Source organism: Tubulanus polymorphus, chromosome 4 (genome assembly GCF_964204645.1).
Source record: "Tubulanus polymorphus chromosome 4, tnTubPoly1.2, whole genome shotgun sequence".
Taxonomy (NCBI): Eukaryota; Metazoa; Nemertea; class Palaeonemertea; order Tubulaniformes; family Tubulanidae; genus Tubulanus; species Tubulanus polymorphus.
Window position 1 is genome coordinate 15,875,578 of NC_134028.1, and position 17,321 is coordinate 15,892,898.

At 40.3% G+C, this 17,321-nt stretch overlaps 1 protein-coding gene across 4 annotated transcripts in view; it reads left to right on the plus strand.

Annotated features, from left to right (window-relative positions):
- LOC141904778 (exocyst complex component 7-like) overlaps window positions 1-17,321 on the plus strand; it is a 221,742-nt gene that overhangs the window by 103,160 nt on the left and 101,261 nt on the right. For all 4 annotated transcript variants that reach the window (XM_074793438.1, XM_074793437.1, XM_074793435.1 and 1 more), the window contains exons 14-15: window positions 14,304-14,342; window positions 14,432-14,561. In XM_074793438.1, the coding sequence (XP_074649539.1) occupies window positions 14,304-14,342; window positions 14,432-14,561 (169 nt within the window). The remainder of the gene's footprint in view (window positions 1-14,303; window positions 14,343-14,431; window positions 14,562-17,321) is intronic.

Below are 17,321 nucleotides of genomic sequence, written 5' to 3' on the forward strand. Positions count from 1 at the left end.
TTGATCAGTACATATTACCGATCCAAATTACCGATATTTACTACTCTAAATTTTAAAAGCACTGTCGAGCCATAAACAACGATGAATCGACGTGTGTTTCTACATCGTCGTTCCGGGGATCCACTCTGAGTTTCTCCTCACCATGAGAATCAAATCAAGTACAAATGTATTTATTACTCCCTGTGATTAGGCCGCGTTTAACAATATTTTATTTTTATATACCAAATTTACTATTATAAATCATTAGAGTACTGGTGTCGTATGCCTAAACTAAACACGCCGAACTGATGCAGCGGAGAAAAGCTGTTGCGGTGACTAGGTATCAAAATAAATGAATTTATTACTACCAGTGATTCAGCCGTGGGCTTCAACCATTTATAAATATTCTATTTTTCCTACAGTACCAGTCTTTACCAAATCCACAGGATATTTACTAAATAATTCCTGTATATCACACATTCTATTCCGTTAGCTGGACTCAGGCTTGATATTTGGTGTAAAAGACTTAAGAGATTGCTTCTAGGTTGCTTGAAGCGTTTATTGAGTTGTACATGACCTTTAGGCCTTCTGAGCTTTACTGTTTCAAACAAACACAGTATAATTGTTGTGATTATTTACGGACTCATGGATTGAACTTCAAATAAAATTTGCAATAGAAATCCGACAACAATGCTGCGACGCGTAGTACAAAAGATTTGTTTCTTCATAATCCGAAAATAAAATTGATTTTACGAATTGAAATCCCCGGAGACCTACCCGGATAAAAAAGTGTAGGAATACGATGTTTTTAGGAGGGTTGAGGTGCAATAGGCCGAAGGCCCTTCTGTCCAGATGCAAGGACACGTAGGCTTACATAGGCTAGTAGAACGAGATCTGAACTGAGTGCGCGTGGCTGCGGTAGTCGAAATACCAGCACAAGCCGGCGGCACCGGTCCGGTCCAGACGTCTCCCGGTTCTGAACTGCCAGTTCGGTCACCGGCGTGCGGTTCGTCCGATTCTGACGTTCGTCGCTCTGGGGATAGAGCTCGCTCTCCTACCAGGTCCATACGCCGTGAACGTAATAAACGTGCAAGGTCTCCTTGCAGATCAAGGATAGATCGCGCGAGGGATTACGATCGTTAGTGCAGAAAGTGTCGCCGGCAGTTGCCTCATCTTTTGTCTACGTCGGTTAGCAAAGAAGGTGCAGATCAGTCTAGATTCTTCTAGCAGGTCTTGATCCTTTTCTAGGGACCGTCACCTAAGTTGTCATGATCATGGGGATATGGGAAAATTCCTGACTCAGAATTTCCGTGTATTTGAAGAAAGAATTTTAAACTTGTTTTCATCGTTGCAACAAGTCGTTACTGCAACTTCTACAACAGGTAAGCCTATTCCTGTTTGTCCGGTTAGAAGTTCACCAGCCCACTCAGTTATTCGGAATTCTGACTTAATTCCCGGATGCTGGGGTAGGGTCTGATTAAAATGAGGATTCAGTCCCAGAAGCGGCAATTTCTTCTGGTGTCGTTCCTGCTGCAAGCAATTTTTGGTTGCCCCATTCAATGGGGACTTCCCTGGCTCGCAACGTATCTCCGTCCCATTCAGTTTTATCCGAACCTGCAGCGGACATGCCATTTAGAGCAATGATTAGTGAGTTGTTTGTCAAACACGGGGCAACTCGCGCTTAGCCCACTGCAGCTCCTCTGGTCGGTGAGTCAATGGAAGCTTATTACCATCCGGACTCTGATCTTAATGTTTTACTCGAACTGCAGCGGTTTCAAGAGAATGGGCTCGATTAGATACACAATTGTGGGGTGAATGTCGCCCCGAAACGTTTTCGTTTCCCCCTCCAGAACGGGATATGAAATCTGGAAAATATTTCAGTTCAACTGATCCGCCTATAGGCGCATTTCGCTCGGCGTATTATGCAACTCCAGGTGCTGTGGATCATAGTCATAGCTCCCTGGATGCTGATTATACTTTGATCAGCCCGGATACTGGATCAGCACAGTCGGGTTTAAGTTTGCCTAAGTCCGGTTTGGTGGCCATGATGTCAATCCTGGACAATCTTACCAGGGATGGTTGGTTTCAGGATATGGCACTGAAGGTGTTGACTCTCTCGCCGCTGTCCATGGCGGCTCCCACCCAGAGTAAGTTGCCCTTAAACTAGAGGGAATGGACCGGATTATCCAATCCTTGGCACGGTCTGTTTCAATTTTGTTTCAAACACGGTCTGGGTCAGGCTGAACTTGTTTTAGCCTCCTGTCAGTCAGTCATGGACTCCAGTTCCAAAGCTCGTCTACCATCCTCGCTTGCCAGGGGTCCGGTATTACTCCCAAACTCGCTTCCACCAGCCCCCTGGCCTCACGAAGCGTGATTTCATTACTGGCGCTGTTGCACATGACGTCATATATCGATTTGCGAAATACTTTCTTATTCGGTAAAACGTTCGCTGATTGGTCCATTTAACGGCAAAACCAACAGAAGCCTAATGTCATTTGTTACAAGCGCTGTGATTGGTACGACCGGATTCTGGTCGGCTAGTAATGACTCCAACGACTCGTGAGGTCAAGATGCTCATCCACCAGATAAGGTGTCCAATTCATTACTGAGAGCTCCATTGGGGACATCTTTGCAACACTTCTCCGGTTGGTGCACTCCCTGTTTCCGCCGAGGTGAGGAAGATTCGGGTGGTCTAGACAAAGTCCACCATCCGAACTCCGTGGAAAAAGCGTTCTGGTCCGATGCCGGCAGCGCAAGGTTCGGCACGGACTCAAACAGGACCAACTCAAACTTCAACGCTTTCTCAGGCGGCTACAGATGCCAGTTGGAGAACTAGTGCACAGCTCCAACAATCGCGCCAAGCCTCGTCCGGTCATAACAGTTCCGGTTCGTATCGGGGCAAGGGGAAGGCTCCGAAAAGGTGCTCTTTCTTTTGCAAAAACTCGAAATGAATTCTCTGGACCAGTGGGAGGTTGTCTGCAGCCACCCACTGGTCCGACCTTTTCAGAGACGGTTGGCCCTACCGGGTCGTCTCACGTGGCTACTGTCTCCGTTTCCTATAGCGACCGCACCTGACGAGGTCACCTCCCGACATGCGGCCAAAACCAGGTCAGGAGGCCTTAATCTCTCCGGCTCTCAAGGAATTGGCCGAGAAGGGAGCGATAGAACCAGTTGGCAAGGAAACTTCTCCCAGCTGGTTTCCTTGAAAATTCATGGTACCAAAGGCCGGAGAGATTAAACGGACGGTGATAGATCTATCTTCCCTCAATCGGAACATAGATATTCCAAGGCTTCGGATGACCAAACCCAACGACGTGATTCAAGGGCACCGTCCGTGTCAATTGGCAGCTTCATTGGACCTGGAAGATGCTAATTTTCAGGTTCAAATTCACCAAAAATCTCGGCGATTTCTCAGGATAATGTGGAATGGCTGCCAGTTCCAGTTCAGGTCTCTTCCATTTGGCCTCAGTACGGCCCCGTGGGTTTTCACCAAGTTGGTCAAGTCCATTCAGAAGGTACTTCAGTCCAGGGGTGTTTGACTGTTTGTTTACCTCGACGACTGGTTAATAGTCGCAAACTCGGCTCAAGAATGTCAGGAAGCAATGACCTCAGTCTTGGACTTAGTCCATGAGCTAGGGTTCCGCGTAAACAGGGAAATATCTCAGTTGACGCCGACCCAACAGTTCACTTATCTCGGCATCGACTTCGATATCCGAATCGGGAAAGTCTCTCCGTCCACCTTCTCGCCAGGAAGCCACCAACCACATAAATTTCCTGGAAATGCTGGCCGTGTGGAAGGCCCTGATGTTCTTTCACAGTCGAGTGGAGGGCCATCACGTTTGGTTAGCCACGGATAATTCAACAGTGAGGGCTTACCATCAGAATCGAGAGGCACTCCCTCAGAAACCCTCACGGATCTGTCAGCCAAAATTCTTCTTTGGTGCCAGGCAAAGGGAGTTTCCATGACTGTGGCACATTTAGCAGGGAAAAGGAACGTGGCTGATGCCCTTCCTCGTCAAGGTGAGGCTATCGCGACAGAATGAGTTCTCCACCAAGAAGTAGCCAATCGGGTTCGAGACACGTTCGGCAATCCGCTGCTGGATCTGTTTGCCACCCGGTTCAATCGGAGGTGTCCACTGCGTTGGGGGTCGACCCCTTCTCTCTGGATTGGTCAGGGATGCATGCATATGCGGTCCCGCCCTCTTCAGTCCTCCCGCGCTTGCTGGATCAAAGGGAGAGATTAGTTAATTGCAACATAGTTCTGGTAGCACCATGTTGGCCGGGGCAGAAATGGTTCCTACCACTTTTCAACCTCCTGTGCGACAACCCCGGGTTTCTTCCGAAATTCCCATTGATTTTGTCTCAGGGGAAGTGTCTAGCGATCCTTGTCAGCTTCAGGCTTTTCGGAACAGGCTACCTCCTTTATCGCAGGATCTGAGCGGCCATCGACAAGTACCATTTACGGCGCCAAATGGGGTAATTTTACAGATTGGTGAGCTACAGGGGAAATTGATCCATGCTCACCCTTTGTTGCTCAATAATGAAAGGCTGAATCCAAGAAAATGTCTATCGCACTTTTGAGCCCAAACGTCTACTTTTACTTAGTAGCCACTTGAGAACAATAAGCAATTAACGATATCGGTTACTTTTCCAGTAGTATACATTTCAAAACAGTCACTCTGAAATAGTATTCCTTTCAATTCGGTTGGTTTTCTATAGTGGCTGTTTCGAAGAGTCTACTATTGAAAAGTGACCAATTTAAAACATCTGGTTTTGAAAGTGCACAGTAGCAGTAGAGGTGACTGTAAAACCACCCGCCTGTTAACAGTGACTTTGTGATAGTAACTCATACCATAACAGCTACTCTCAAAACATATCGATTCTATAAGTCAACTATTGAAAAGTCACCATTTTGAGATGGCCTGGTAATTTCCTGTTCAAAATAGCAGCATCTGTTAAAGATTTGCAGTGATACGTGACAGGTTCAAAGGTACCGTTAAACCCTATATGCTTTGTATACAGAACTCTGTATGCTTTGAATACAGTTCTGTGAATAGAAAATCCAAGTTTTGGAGTTGCCAAGAATCCCCTGATTTATATTACGCTCAACAAAATGGCAATATCCAATAGGAAAACTATTGATTTATATAACATCATCATGGATTAAATCCATTAATACTAATATAGTGCCAGTCCATAAAAAAATCATATGTTTATAAGATGAATTACGTCCTATTTATATCATTATCTGGATGAAAACTAAACAAAATATTTCAAAAAAAATGTATCTAAAATACTAAGAATTAACCTTGAATTTATTGTTTATTTCGATACAAAGGATTTTTAAGTAATCCATGTGATGTTCACTTTGTCACGCTGTTCTCGGCTTGTTCATGAATCGTTTTATCGATTGCTAGAAGTGATTGCCTGATCAAATATTATTTCATATTTATACAGTTTGGTTGAAATGAAATTACCAACTTATTATAAAAGATCACATGATTAGCGTATAAAAGTGCAGTGTTGAGATATTCACGTAATTTTGAAATCAGCAATTTCATTTGATAGAGAAAACTTCGTTTGGCTTAAGAAGTAAAAGAAATGCGATAGGCTGTAAATTCAGTTTCACATACTTTCCTACTTTGTTGAGTAAATTGTTTATATAGATTATCAAAAACCCAGCAGCAGCTATCGGTCAGCAGATCAATTACACTGGCTAACTAGACAGTGATTGATGCACGAATGAACAAACTGCATTGGTCACCAAAAGACCTTGAACCAAAAGTAATTACCTCTTTATAGTAATAAACTCAGCACCGCAATATCTCTATGAGACTTTATTTCAAGGTGCCAATAAAATAATACGCCAAAATGTATGGTGTTTGAACTTCGCTGAATCGATGAACCAATGATCATTTAAGATAATTATCAGTTTTTTCCAACTAAACTCTTTTTTACAAATTATCGTAAAATAATAACTACTAATATGTGGCACCATAACAGAAGTGCATTCAGAGTAAGAATAATGATACCAATACTTGAATTTGGAAGCGAATGCAGGCTAGAACCAACAAAGGTACCGTTTTAAGGTGCAGGAATATACAGGGAATCCCTATCATAGCGACCAACACGGTTGTATATCGCTTCCGTGCTGAAAAGTGAATAATTTTCGACCTAAACGACTACAGTACCCGAAGAAGTCAAATAAAATACTCTAATCCATTAACTGTAGATAAATGAATTAAATTAAATTCCACAATAGAATTTTGTATCATGAAATTTATTAAAGTTTAACCACAACGTTTCGGCTGTTGACTGACAGCCATCTGACTAAAATCCCTTCTCACTAGGAATGTCTACATTCCACCTGATGATGGCTGTTTTAGTCACCCGTCGAAACGTTGCGGTTTCACCAAATGAAATCTTGAATACCATACAAAGTTTCTTATTGATATTAAATTTGATCAAATATGGGCTTGATTTAGATGATTTCTTTGGAATGTTTAAAATCCACATGGATATATATAGCACATTTTGTTTAAAAAAATCAATGATGCAGCGAAATTAGAATTCAGGGAAATTCGAACAGATCGTCATTTAAGATACTAAGACATCCAGGCCCCCGTTGAAAATAAACCACCATTTCAATAATGAGAGGTTAGCCTGAATTAATGATTGCGCTTTTAATTAAAGAATTTAAATCAAAAATAAATGCAGAACTATGCTTGAAAATAGCTGCATTTGTTCAAATTGAATTCTTCATTAAATTATATCGCCATGAAAAAGAATGGAAATTTCGATTTATCTTAAAACTACATAACTATTGACAATTTGTAAATAAATCTAACTCCAATCTCGACTTTTATTGGTTAGAGTTGGGAATTGCTCATTACATTTCACATCCTCAAAGAGTATCTACAATATCTTCAGATCTTAACTGAGTCACTCTAAATAGAACTATACCCCAAACTATAGGTGAGTAGAGTTTCTCAGTATGTTTATATTGTCACGTATCACTGCAAATCTGAAGCATATGTCGCTACAGTGTATTTATAACAGGGAATCTGGCAAGCGATCTCAAAATGGTCAATAGTTGACCATTTTTTCAATAGTTGACTTTAAGAATCGATATGTTTTGAGAGTAGCCGTTATGGTATGAGTTATTATCACAAAGTCACTGTTTACAGGCGGGTGGTTTTACAGTCACCTCTAGTGCTAGTGTGCACTATCAAAACCAGATGTTTTCAAATGGTCACTTTTCAATAGTAGACTCTTCGAAACAGCCACTATGAAAAACCAACCGAATTGAAAGGAATACTATTTCAGAGTGACTGTTTTGAAATGTATACTACTGGAAAAGTAGCCGATATCGTTAATTGCTTATTGTTCTCACGTGGCTACTAAGTAAAAGTAGACGTTTGGGCTCAATAGTGCGATAGACATGTTCTTGGATTCAGCCTTTCAATTGGCAGATTTTTTACTGCATATATTTGTAGTAAAAGGTCTGCAGGTTATAACTATTAAAGGTTACCGCTTCGCGATTTCCCATACATTGCGTGCTTCTGGATGGCCAAATGTAATGGCACATCATCGGATATCCCAGCTAACTGCAGGGTTTTCTGTTTCCCAACCTCGGGTACCGGGTATAGTTCCACCATGGGATCTTTCAGTAATTTCGATGCAGTTAATGGATGCTCCATTTGAACCTCTTTCTGAAGCGTCATTTGCGAATTTGCCAAAAATGACTGTATTCTTGCTGTTCTTGGCTTGCTCGGCCCGTCGTTCTGAGATTCATACACTTCCAGTTGGATAAGGTCATATTTTCTTCGGGCCAGCGACGGAATTTGTTTCGCTGCAGCCTGCTTTGGAGTTATTGTCAAAGAACTAACGGCCAGGCTCGGGTCGGTCGTCAATGGTGAATTGAAGCCCTTAAACGTTGAGTGGAACCGGGTCTTCCGGACAGGACGTTATGCCATGTACAGGCGTTATGTTTTTATTTAGATCGCTGTGCTCTACGAAGGGGTTCGCGGGAGCGGTTATTTATTCCACTGTTGGATCAAGGGTGATATTTCTCGGGACACAGTGGCTCGATGGGTCTCTTCACGGATAAAGGACATTTTATTGAAATAGAATCTTTCTATGGAAGGAGTTGTTTCTCATCAAGTGAGGTCTATGGCTTTTTTAGGTGCTCTGTTTGAAGAAGTCTGTCGGGCCGCCTTTTGGAATTCTCCATCACCACATGTGTCCTTTTATTTAAGGGATGTGTCAGGCCAGTGAGGCTCATTAGTGTCGCTCGGTCTTGTTGTTATGGCTCAAGGTGTCCGTTCTTTCGGATCTGACTCTTTAGGGTAGAATTTTTATGTTCGCATTATCAGGATCACGAGGGTTGTACCCATGTACATAGTTTGAGCTCATGTTCGCAAGTAATAATTTTGCGGAATTCGGCGGGCCCTCGAGCTGGACGGACTCACTGTGGCCAACTGGTCCTCCCTGTGGTACAGTTCTCCATCCAGTGCTTGGGTATGCTCTCTTTTTATGCCCCCGGCTCAACTTTAGTTGGGAGGGGGCATATAGATTTACCCCTGTCTGTATACGCCGCCGCCGTCTCCGCCGCCACCGCCGCCGCCGCAAGTGACGTTAACAGCCAAGAGGCCGCAATTGTTGACCGATTGTTTTAAAACTTGGTAAACAAGTAGGATATCACTTGGGCCAGAACCCTATTAAAAAATTGGGTCGATTCGATTTAAATTATGGCCACCAGGGGGCCGACATGAAAAACGACGTTAACAGCCTAGAGGCCTCAATTGTTGACCGATTGTTTTAAAACTTGGTACACAAGTAGCATATCACTTGGGCCAGAACCCTATGTAAAAGTGAGTCGATTTGATTTAAATTGTGGCCACCAGGGGGCCGACATGAAAAACAACGTTAGCAGCCTAGAGGCCTCAATTATTGACCGATTGTTTTAAAACATGGTACACAAGTAGGATATCACTTGCGCCAGAACCCTATTTAAAATTGGGTCGATTCGATTCAAATTATGGCCACCAGGGGGCCGACATGAAAAACGACGTTAACAGCCTAGAGGCCTCAATTGTTGACCGATTTTTTTAAAACTTGGTACACAAGTAGGATATCACTTTAGCCAGAACCCTATTTAAAATTGGGTCGATTCGATTTAAATTATGGCCACCAGGGGGCCGACATGAAAAACGACGTTAACAGCCTAGAGGCCTCAATTATTGACCGATTGTTTTAAAACATGGTACACAAGTAAGATATCACTTGCGCCAGAACCCTATTTAAAATTGGGTCGATTCGATTCAAATTATGGCCACCAGGGGGCCGACATGAAAAACGACGTTTACAGCCTAGAGGCCTCAATTGTTGACCGATTGTTTTAAAACTTGGTACACAAGTAGGATATCACTTGGGCCAGAACCCTATTTAAAATTGGGTCGATTCGATTTAAATTATGGCCACCAGGGGGCCGACATGAAAAACGACGTTAACAGCCTAGAGGCCTCAATTGTTGACTGATTGTTTTAAAACTTGTACACAAGTAGGATATCACTTGGGCCAGAACCCTATTTAAAATTGGGTCGATTTGATTTAAATTGTGGCCACCAGGGGGCCGACATGAAAAACAACGTTAACAGCCTAGAGGCCTCAATTATTGACCGATTGTTTTAAAACTTGGTACACAAGTAGGATATCACTTGGGCCAGAACCCAATTTAAAATTGAGTCGATTCGATTCAAATTATGGGCACCAGGGGGCCAACATGAAAAACGACGTTAACAGCCTAGAGGCCGCAATTGTTGACTGATTGCTTTAAAACTTGGTACACAACTAGGGTTTCACTTGGGGTAGAACCCTATTTAGAATTGGGTCGATTCGATTTAAATTTTAGCCACCAGGGGGCCGACATGTAAAACCACGTTAACATTCTTTTTTATTGACACAAATGCTTTTGTATAATACATTTGTATATGCTGCAATGGAACCAATTTGTCCTCTCTATCTGGGTATCTGTCCTCTATAGGCAACAGTTGACAATAGGGGCTAGGAAGCCCGTTATAAAATAATTCCAGGGACAAACCCTGAAAATTCACATATGCCTGTACATTTCAGGCCGGGGGCATTCGAAGCTTTGCCTCATTCTAGTTTCCCTCTTACTTTGCATTTATGCGGTGGTTTTTTCATCTACCTTTCCCACCATCCTTGTGCTAGGCTAGTCTAGCAAAAACCATAGGAAAGGGTACAGTACTCAACGGAAATATTACAATTTTTAGGCCAGTCGTAGGCTGAGCCTATTACTATACAAATGGAGTGAATTTAAATGACAGGGTTTCCAGAGTAAAGGCTATTTGACGGTGGAACTGAGCATAAATTCATACAAATCATTCATTAGAGCCTTATCCATTCTCCAACCCCAATGAAGCTGAATTTTGAAAGTTGGCCTCGTTAAGATATATATGAGCTTTTTTGCGAAAATCTGATCACAAAAATATCTGTTTTAAAAAGCCAATCAGAAAGCAAAGACTCCTCTTTGATTGGCTTAGCCGCAGAGATCAGCAGGTGTTCACGTGAACCCACGGTATCGTCTACCGTTTTACGTCCGGGTTTAATTTTAAGATCTAGAATTGTATTTCAATAACGATTTCTGTGATTTCTAGTTGATTTGGTTTTTGGGTGGAATATTTTTATTTGCACTACCGTAAATATTGTTGACAATTGTGCATAGTCCGGGAATAAATAGCTTTTTATCAATTCGGATGGATGACCTTGATATGCTAGTTAGCCATGTGCTCAAATTTATTCTGCAAAAATATCAAATCCAATTTAATGTTACTTTATTGAACAAGGTAAAACAGCAAATCCATTTCAATCGAGCAAATTTAAGAAATTTCAATTCTATTCCGCATTCAAATCAATAAGACCAAGGAGAAAGATTTAATTGAGGTATCTGTTCCTGCCAGCTCCAGTCGCTGTCTGTGCTACTTATGAAAACACAATTTGGACAAATTATTGTATTTGGACAAATTTAACCCACAGAATTCATCATTTGCCATTATCTGAAAAGCTGACAGGCTGGCCATAGTGCCCCTTGGGCTCTTGTTGGAACTAAAATTTGTATTTCTGAGTAGTACTTACCCTTTTCTATGGTCGGAATCCCGCCCACCTGCCCCGCATGGTCTGCTATGGCGTAAAAAGATGGCGGATTTCGCTGATGGCTTAATGCAATACCGCAGGGCCGGGTCATATAGAAAAACCATTGGCTATCAATACAAATTTAGAAAATATTTGCAAAAACCATAGGAAAGGGTAAGACTACTCGGAAAAACAAATTTTAGTTCCAAAAATTGTAATTTTCCAACAAATCTTGCATTTTCAATATTCCTCTCGAATATATTTTTAGCTCCGCTGTGACTGAAGGTCAGTGGAGCTGATGGGTTAGGGGGATTATCCGTCGTCGTCTGTCCAACCGTCATAGCGTCCGTCCGTCAACTTTTGCTCCAGTTTGCTACTGGTGATACTGTTTTTTTCTGATTTGATGAAACTTGGTATGTAGATACTATGGGCCAAGGGCTTAAAAGTAATAGAGCTGTTTTCCCAATTTGATATCTAGGGGGGCGCTGTACGGGTGGCACTTGTAAAATCTTTAAATCTCTACTTGTCCTACAATCATTGTCCACTATTGAAAAAACTTGGTATGTAGATACTACGCGCTAAGGGCTAAACAGTAGTAGAGCCATTTTCCCAATTTGATCTCTAGGGGGCGCTGTACGGGTGGCGCTTGTAAAAATTCTAAATCGCTACCTGTCCTACAATTATTGTCCAATGTTGACGAGACTTGGGATGTAGATACTATGGGCCAAGGGCTAAAAAGTTATGGAGCCGTTTTCCCAATTAGATCGCTAGGGGCGCTCTATGCTTGCGCTTGTTAAGTCTTTAAATAGCTACTTGTCCTACAATTATCATCCGATCTTGACGAAACTTGGTTTATAGATACTACAGGCCAAGGGACAAAATTTTATAGAGCCATTTTCCCAATTTGACCTTTAGGGGGTGCTGTACTGGTCAAACTGGTAAAATCTTAAAATCGCTATTTGTCCTACAATTATAGTCCGATGTTGACAAAACTTTATATGTAGATACTATGGGACAAGGGCTAAAAACTTAAAGAGCGGTTTTCCAAGTACAGGTGGTACTTGTAAAATCTTTAAATCGCGACTTGTCCTACAATTGTAATCCAATCGTGACGAAATTTGGTATGTTAATATTTTCTATTTTCCCAATCTGATGTCTAGGGGGCGCTGTACAGGTTACACTTGTAAAATCATTCAATTGCTACTAGTCCTACAATCATTACCGTATTTTCCTGTGTATAAATCGAGTTTTTTAGACCAAAAATCATGTCCAAAAACGTAGGTCGACTTATGCACTGAATACACTTTCAATATCGTTTCAAGTGATGATGTTTAAGAGTTCAAGGTTCCTATGATGAAATGGAATATTAATTTATGTTAGGCTACACTCATATACCTCTAGAATTTAGAATTTTGATAAAATAGTTTCTTTTGGTTCAAAATCAACTGATCTTAAAAATCAAATGAGAAAGAAAAGCGCGTGCGTGTATCATTGTACAACATTTTATATGTGCTGCGCTGCTGTAGCAGCGTGCCAATAATCAATACACAGCAGTCTAATACTAGACTACAGGCACGCAGCATTCAATGTATACACAATACATTCAACACGTGGATACAATCAGTGAGCACTAATCCGGTAATTCAATATCAGAAACAACAGATCCTAATGATTTATTGCTAACAGTGGTAAAGACTCTCAACTACTTTGAGAACGACCATAGCACTGTTTTCAAAAGTGACTTATGAAGAAATGAAGAACTTATACGTTATTATACTTTTTAAACTGAAAATTTGACCTTGACTTATACACCGGGTCGACTTGTACACCGGAAAATACGGTATCTGATATTGACAAAGCTTGGTATGTAGATACTATGGGCCATAAGCTAAAAAGTTATAGAGCCGTTTTCTGGATTTGAACTCTTGTGAGTGCTGTGTAGGTGGTCCTTGTGAAATTTTATCATAAAACAGGGGAGCTGTATCAGCCGATAGTGCTTGTTTATCGTTACAAGTATATTTCACAAAACTTATTTGCAGGAATGTACCTCCTCAATGATAGCAGACTATAAACATAAGCATAATTATCAGGTTATTGTGAATTCAGCCCAGCCATTACTTAAAATCAGTAACCACAATGTCACATTTAAAGAGACATTCAATTCTGAGGGGATGTCACCTATGAAAGTAATATAGAATGAGACATCACATTGAAAAGCGATTTCTGAAAGTGATGTTTATGAAGAGACGTCAAATTTGCGGAGCAATATTGTTTCCAAAGACCATGAAGAGACGTTGCATTTGCAATGTGACGTAGTTTCTAAAAGCCTTAATCATGACGAGACATCGCTCTTCTAGAGAGACGTTGCTTTTTCCCGTTTTTGTAAGAGTAGCAAGTGAATCCCCTAGCAAGCGCGTTAGTACACGTGAGCTGTTAATATTTTACCAATGTTGCAATTAATTTGTTTTTATGGCTTATTTACTAATAAAAAGATTTGAAAATATTTCACTTTTTAAAATTCACGGGCCAGCAGTTATCTTGATGGAGAAAATTATGAAGTATTAATTCGTGGAAAGAATATTACACAGTACTAATTTGCTTATAAGAATGCTGTGGCAGAGTTCCTGACTCTATGTGGGTATCGTTCGGATAACCGATGCTTTACGCTGGCTCAGACACCAATGCTATGATTTTTTCGAAAGTAAAACCCTTAGAATGACAGCAATTTCATTGCTTTCTAAATTGGATCCACCATTTGAGTTAATCTGTGATGTGTAAAGTTGTCATATATTTCACAATTATACTTGATAACTTAAACTACATTGCCCCCAGTGTGAGGCTTTTAGACTAGAAATGAGCCAACCAACTCACTAATCTGGTATTGAAATCCCACTATACAGCTTAGCATCTCAGCACATCCACGTTAGGAAATATAGTTCCTGCTATGGCTTGAAACCAATAATCATAAGCTTCAAATACTAAGATAATAAGAACAAATTAAACCAGAGTTCTCTAGCCTTTGCGTACTTAGTGTTACCAATTGTGTTTTTGAAGGAAATAGTTTTTGTGTGCACATTATGATGACATGTAAGAGTAACAATATTCATCTTAGCCCATTTCTCTCATATTCATAGACATAAATGTAATACATATTCTTTTACTTATTCAAGGGTGCAAAATTAATGGAAACATTCGTTGACTGTATAAGAGTAAGTTTTTTATTAATATTTCAGTACTTCTGCTTTATGAATATGGTGGCATGTTTATCATTATTTAAAAAGAATTATTACATTTTTAGAATGATCCTGATAAACAATCCAATATGCCAAGAGATGGTACTGTGCATGAGTTGACTAGTAATGTAATGATGTTTCTGTCACAACTGTTGGAATATGCTGATACAGCAGGTGCAATGCTAGTGACTCAAGGTAATTATAAATGGATGACTCTCCATTAACAGAAAGAAGAAGCAAGTTATAAAGTAAGCCTCTTCTAATGCAAGAGTGTTCTATAAATTGTTTTTTATTTGCCAAATAATTCACATAATTGATAATATTTAAGGGTTTCTGTCTAACCTACATATCTTTGAGACCAAAATGTCATTGAAATTTTTCTATGAAGACAAAATGCCTTGTTTATGGTATATATCATTCTGAAACTGATGTTATAATTGAATTTTATAAATGACCTTTTTGGGATCAACTGTGTTGATCTTATAAAATGGTCCTGAGAGTAACTTTCTGTTAGCTCTTGGTGGCACAAATTGTAACCACTGGATATACCCAAGCGTTATTTAGTCGTTAGGAGGGAATTAGGTGTTGGAATTCATATAGCGAGTTTCGTCCATCAGCTCTATGGCCATTTGGAAGCTGGGAGAAAATGTGCAAAATGAATTTTTCCCCATTCTGCTAATTGATGCTTGACCTTGTTTCATGTGTAATCAGTACTCATTCGTAGGTGGAGAAAATTTTTTCTGCATTATATTGAAACTTAAGCATATTTTGTTACTACAATCAATTGGAAAGTTGTAGCTCATGACATGTTCTATGATCGTCAGGGATTCAACCAGACAAATCCCTTCGGATTTTTTTAAATTCCCTGACAGTCCTGCTTTATAATGTAAATTCATCCCTGTAACATAATTTGTACTTGCAAGACTGTCGAAATAAATGAAATGAAATGAAAATGAAATTGTGATGAGTTTCAAGCCCATTGGTTTTTAGCCCACTTGGGACTTTAGTCCCAGCGGGCTATTGCGTTCACTTTTCGTCCACCGTCCATCTGTAGACGGAATCCAGTTATTTTGGGAAGTTTTGAAGACGCTTCAAGATAATGTCTTGATATTTGATTTATACATGTATCTACCCTAGATACATCTTCAGCCCAAAAACTGGCCCTGTCAGATTCAAGATGGCCGACTGGCAGCCATTGTTGTTCGCCAAAATCAGCACTTTTTACACATTTTCGAAGTTTACGAGGGAAATTTTGAAGACGCTTTGATCAATTACCTTGATCTTTCGTACATATTTGAATCTACCAAGGGCCCATCAGCATGAGAAAAATTGGGTCGATCTGACTCAAGATGACCGTCCTATGACCTTTTTAGTGGCCAAAAATGTCAATTTTGGCCAGAATTCTAGGTCCTGTAGCTTCCTACTGGTTTGCCACTTCTCATTGCAATTTGTGATGGGTATTCTTCAGAAAGGGATGTTTTATCCCTGAGACAGGTTTGTTGATCAGCCAATTATGAGGCAATTGGCGGTCATCTTGGTGTCATCAGTACTCATTTGTAGGTGGGAAAAAGTTTTTCCACATTAAATTGATACCTAAGCATATTGTGTTACTATATTCAATTGGAAAGTTGTAGCCCATAACGTGTTCTATGATTTTGGTGAGTTTCAAGGTCATTGGTTTTTGTATGTGGCCACCAGGGGGCGTTGAATAATACAATAACTTAGTATTTCTATATTATAAATGTACCTATGCATATTTTGTTACCACAATCAATTGCAAAGTTGTAGCTCATGACATCTTCCATGATTTTGGTGAGTTTTAAGAACATTAGTTATTCTATATGGTCACCAGGGGGCGTTGAATAGTAGAATAACTTAGTATTTCCTTATTAGATTGGTACCTATTCATATTTTGTTACCATGATCAATTGCAAAGTTGTAGTTCATGACATGTTCTATGATTGTGGTGAGTTACAAGGTTATTGGGTTTTGAATATGGTCACCAGGGGGCGTTGAATAGTAGAATAACTTTGTATTTCCATATTAAATTGGTAACGAGGCATACTTTGTTATCACAATCAATTACAAAATCATAGTTGCTGACCTATTCTATGATTGTGGTGGGTTTCAAGGTCATTGGTTTTTGTATATGGTCACCAGGGGGCGTTGAATATTGAAATTGTTAGATTGAGCATTTGAACCAACTTCCCAAGTGGGCATGGTGTCCATTTTTAATATAAACGAGCTTTCCTAATTGTCCAGATCCGTTGAGAAATTGATTGGGGGAGGTTTGCTGTGTCTGGCATTATGTTTTAGCTCACAAAACTGAGTATTTTTAGCCTTGACCATACTAGGCCCATAGATTTTCATAATGTGCTACCACTGGTATTGCCAATATATTGCCAACTACTGTGAAAAAAATAACCAGTTCGTGCTGCCATTTAGAATTGAAACAAGACTGTTTTGGAAACATGCTGTGACCCCTACTTTGAGCTATGTTGCAGTTTACCTGCAATTCAGTAATTTCAGTAATCAACAGAAATTTTCATCAAACGTCCTGCTTTATTCATAATCCCTGGTTCGCATCCCTGTTTTTGTATGTTACGTAATGGTAGTATCAAACGAATTACTCAAAACAGCGCGATAGTTCTCTGAAATGCAATTTGAATAGCCAGCTGTAATTTTGGATCGATAAAAGTAAATTTCTCACTGTATTCTGCTACTATCAATGTTTCGTTTAGATAGCGATATTGTGACGGCAAGCAGTAGCGATTGCAAGGGCTTTATGAATCGATTTTTCTTGGTCAATACAACTATAAAGCAGTGCGAAATCAACGAAAATAAGAAATTGTTGATATTCATTAAGCAAAAATTGCAACCTATATTGCTATCTATACATTCTGTTCTCATAGGCGACCGTCAATCGCGCAGTGGAAAGGAAAGGTAAAATTTTCC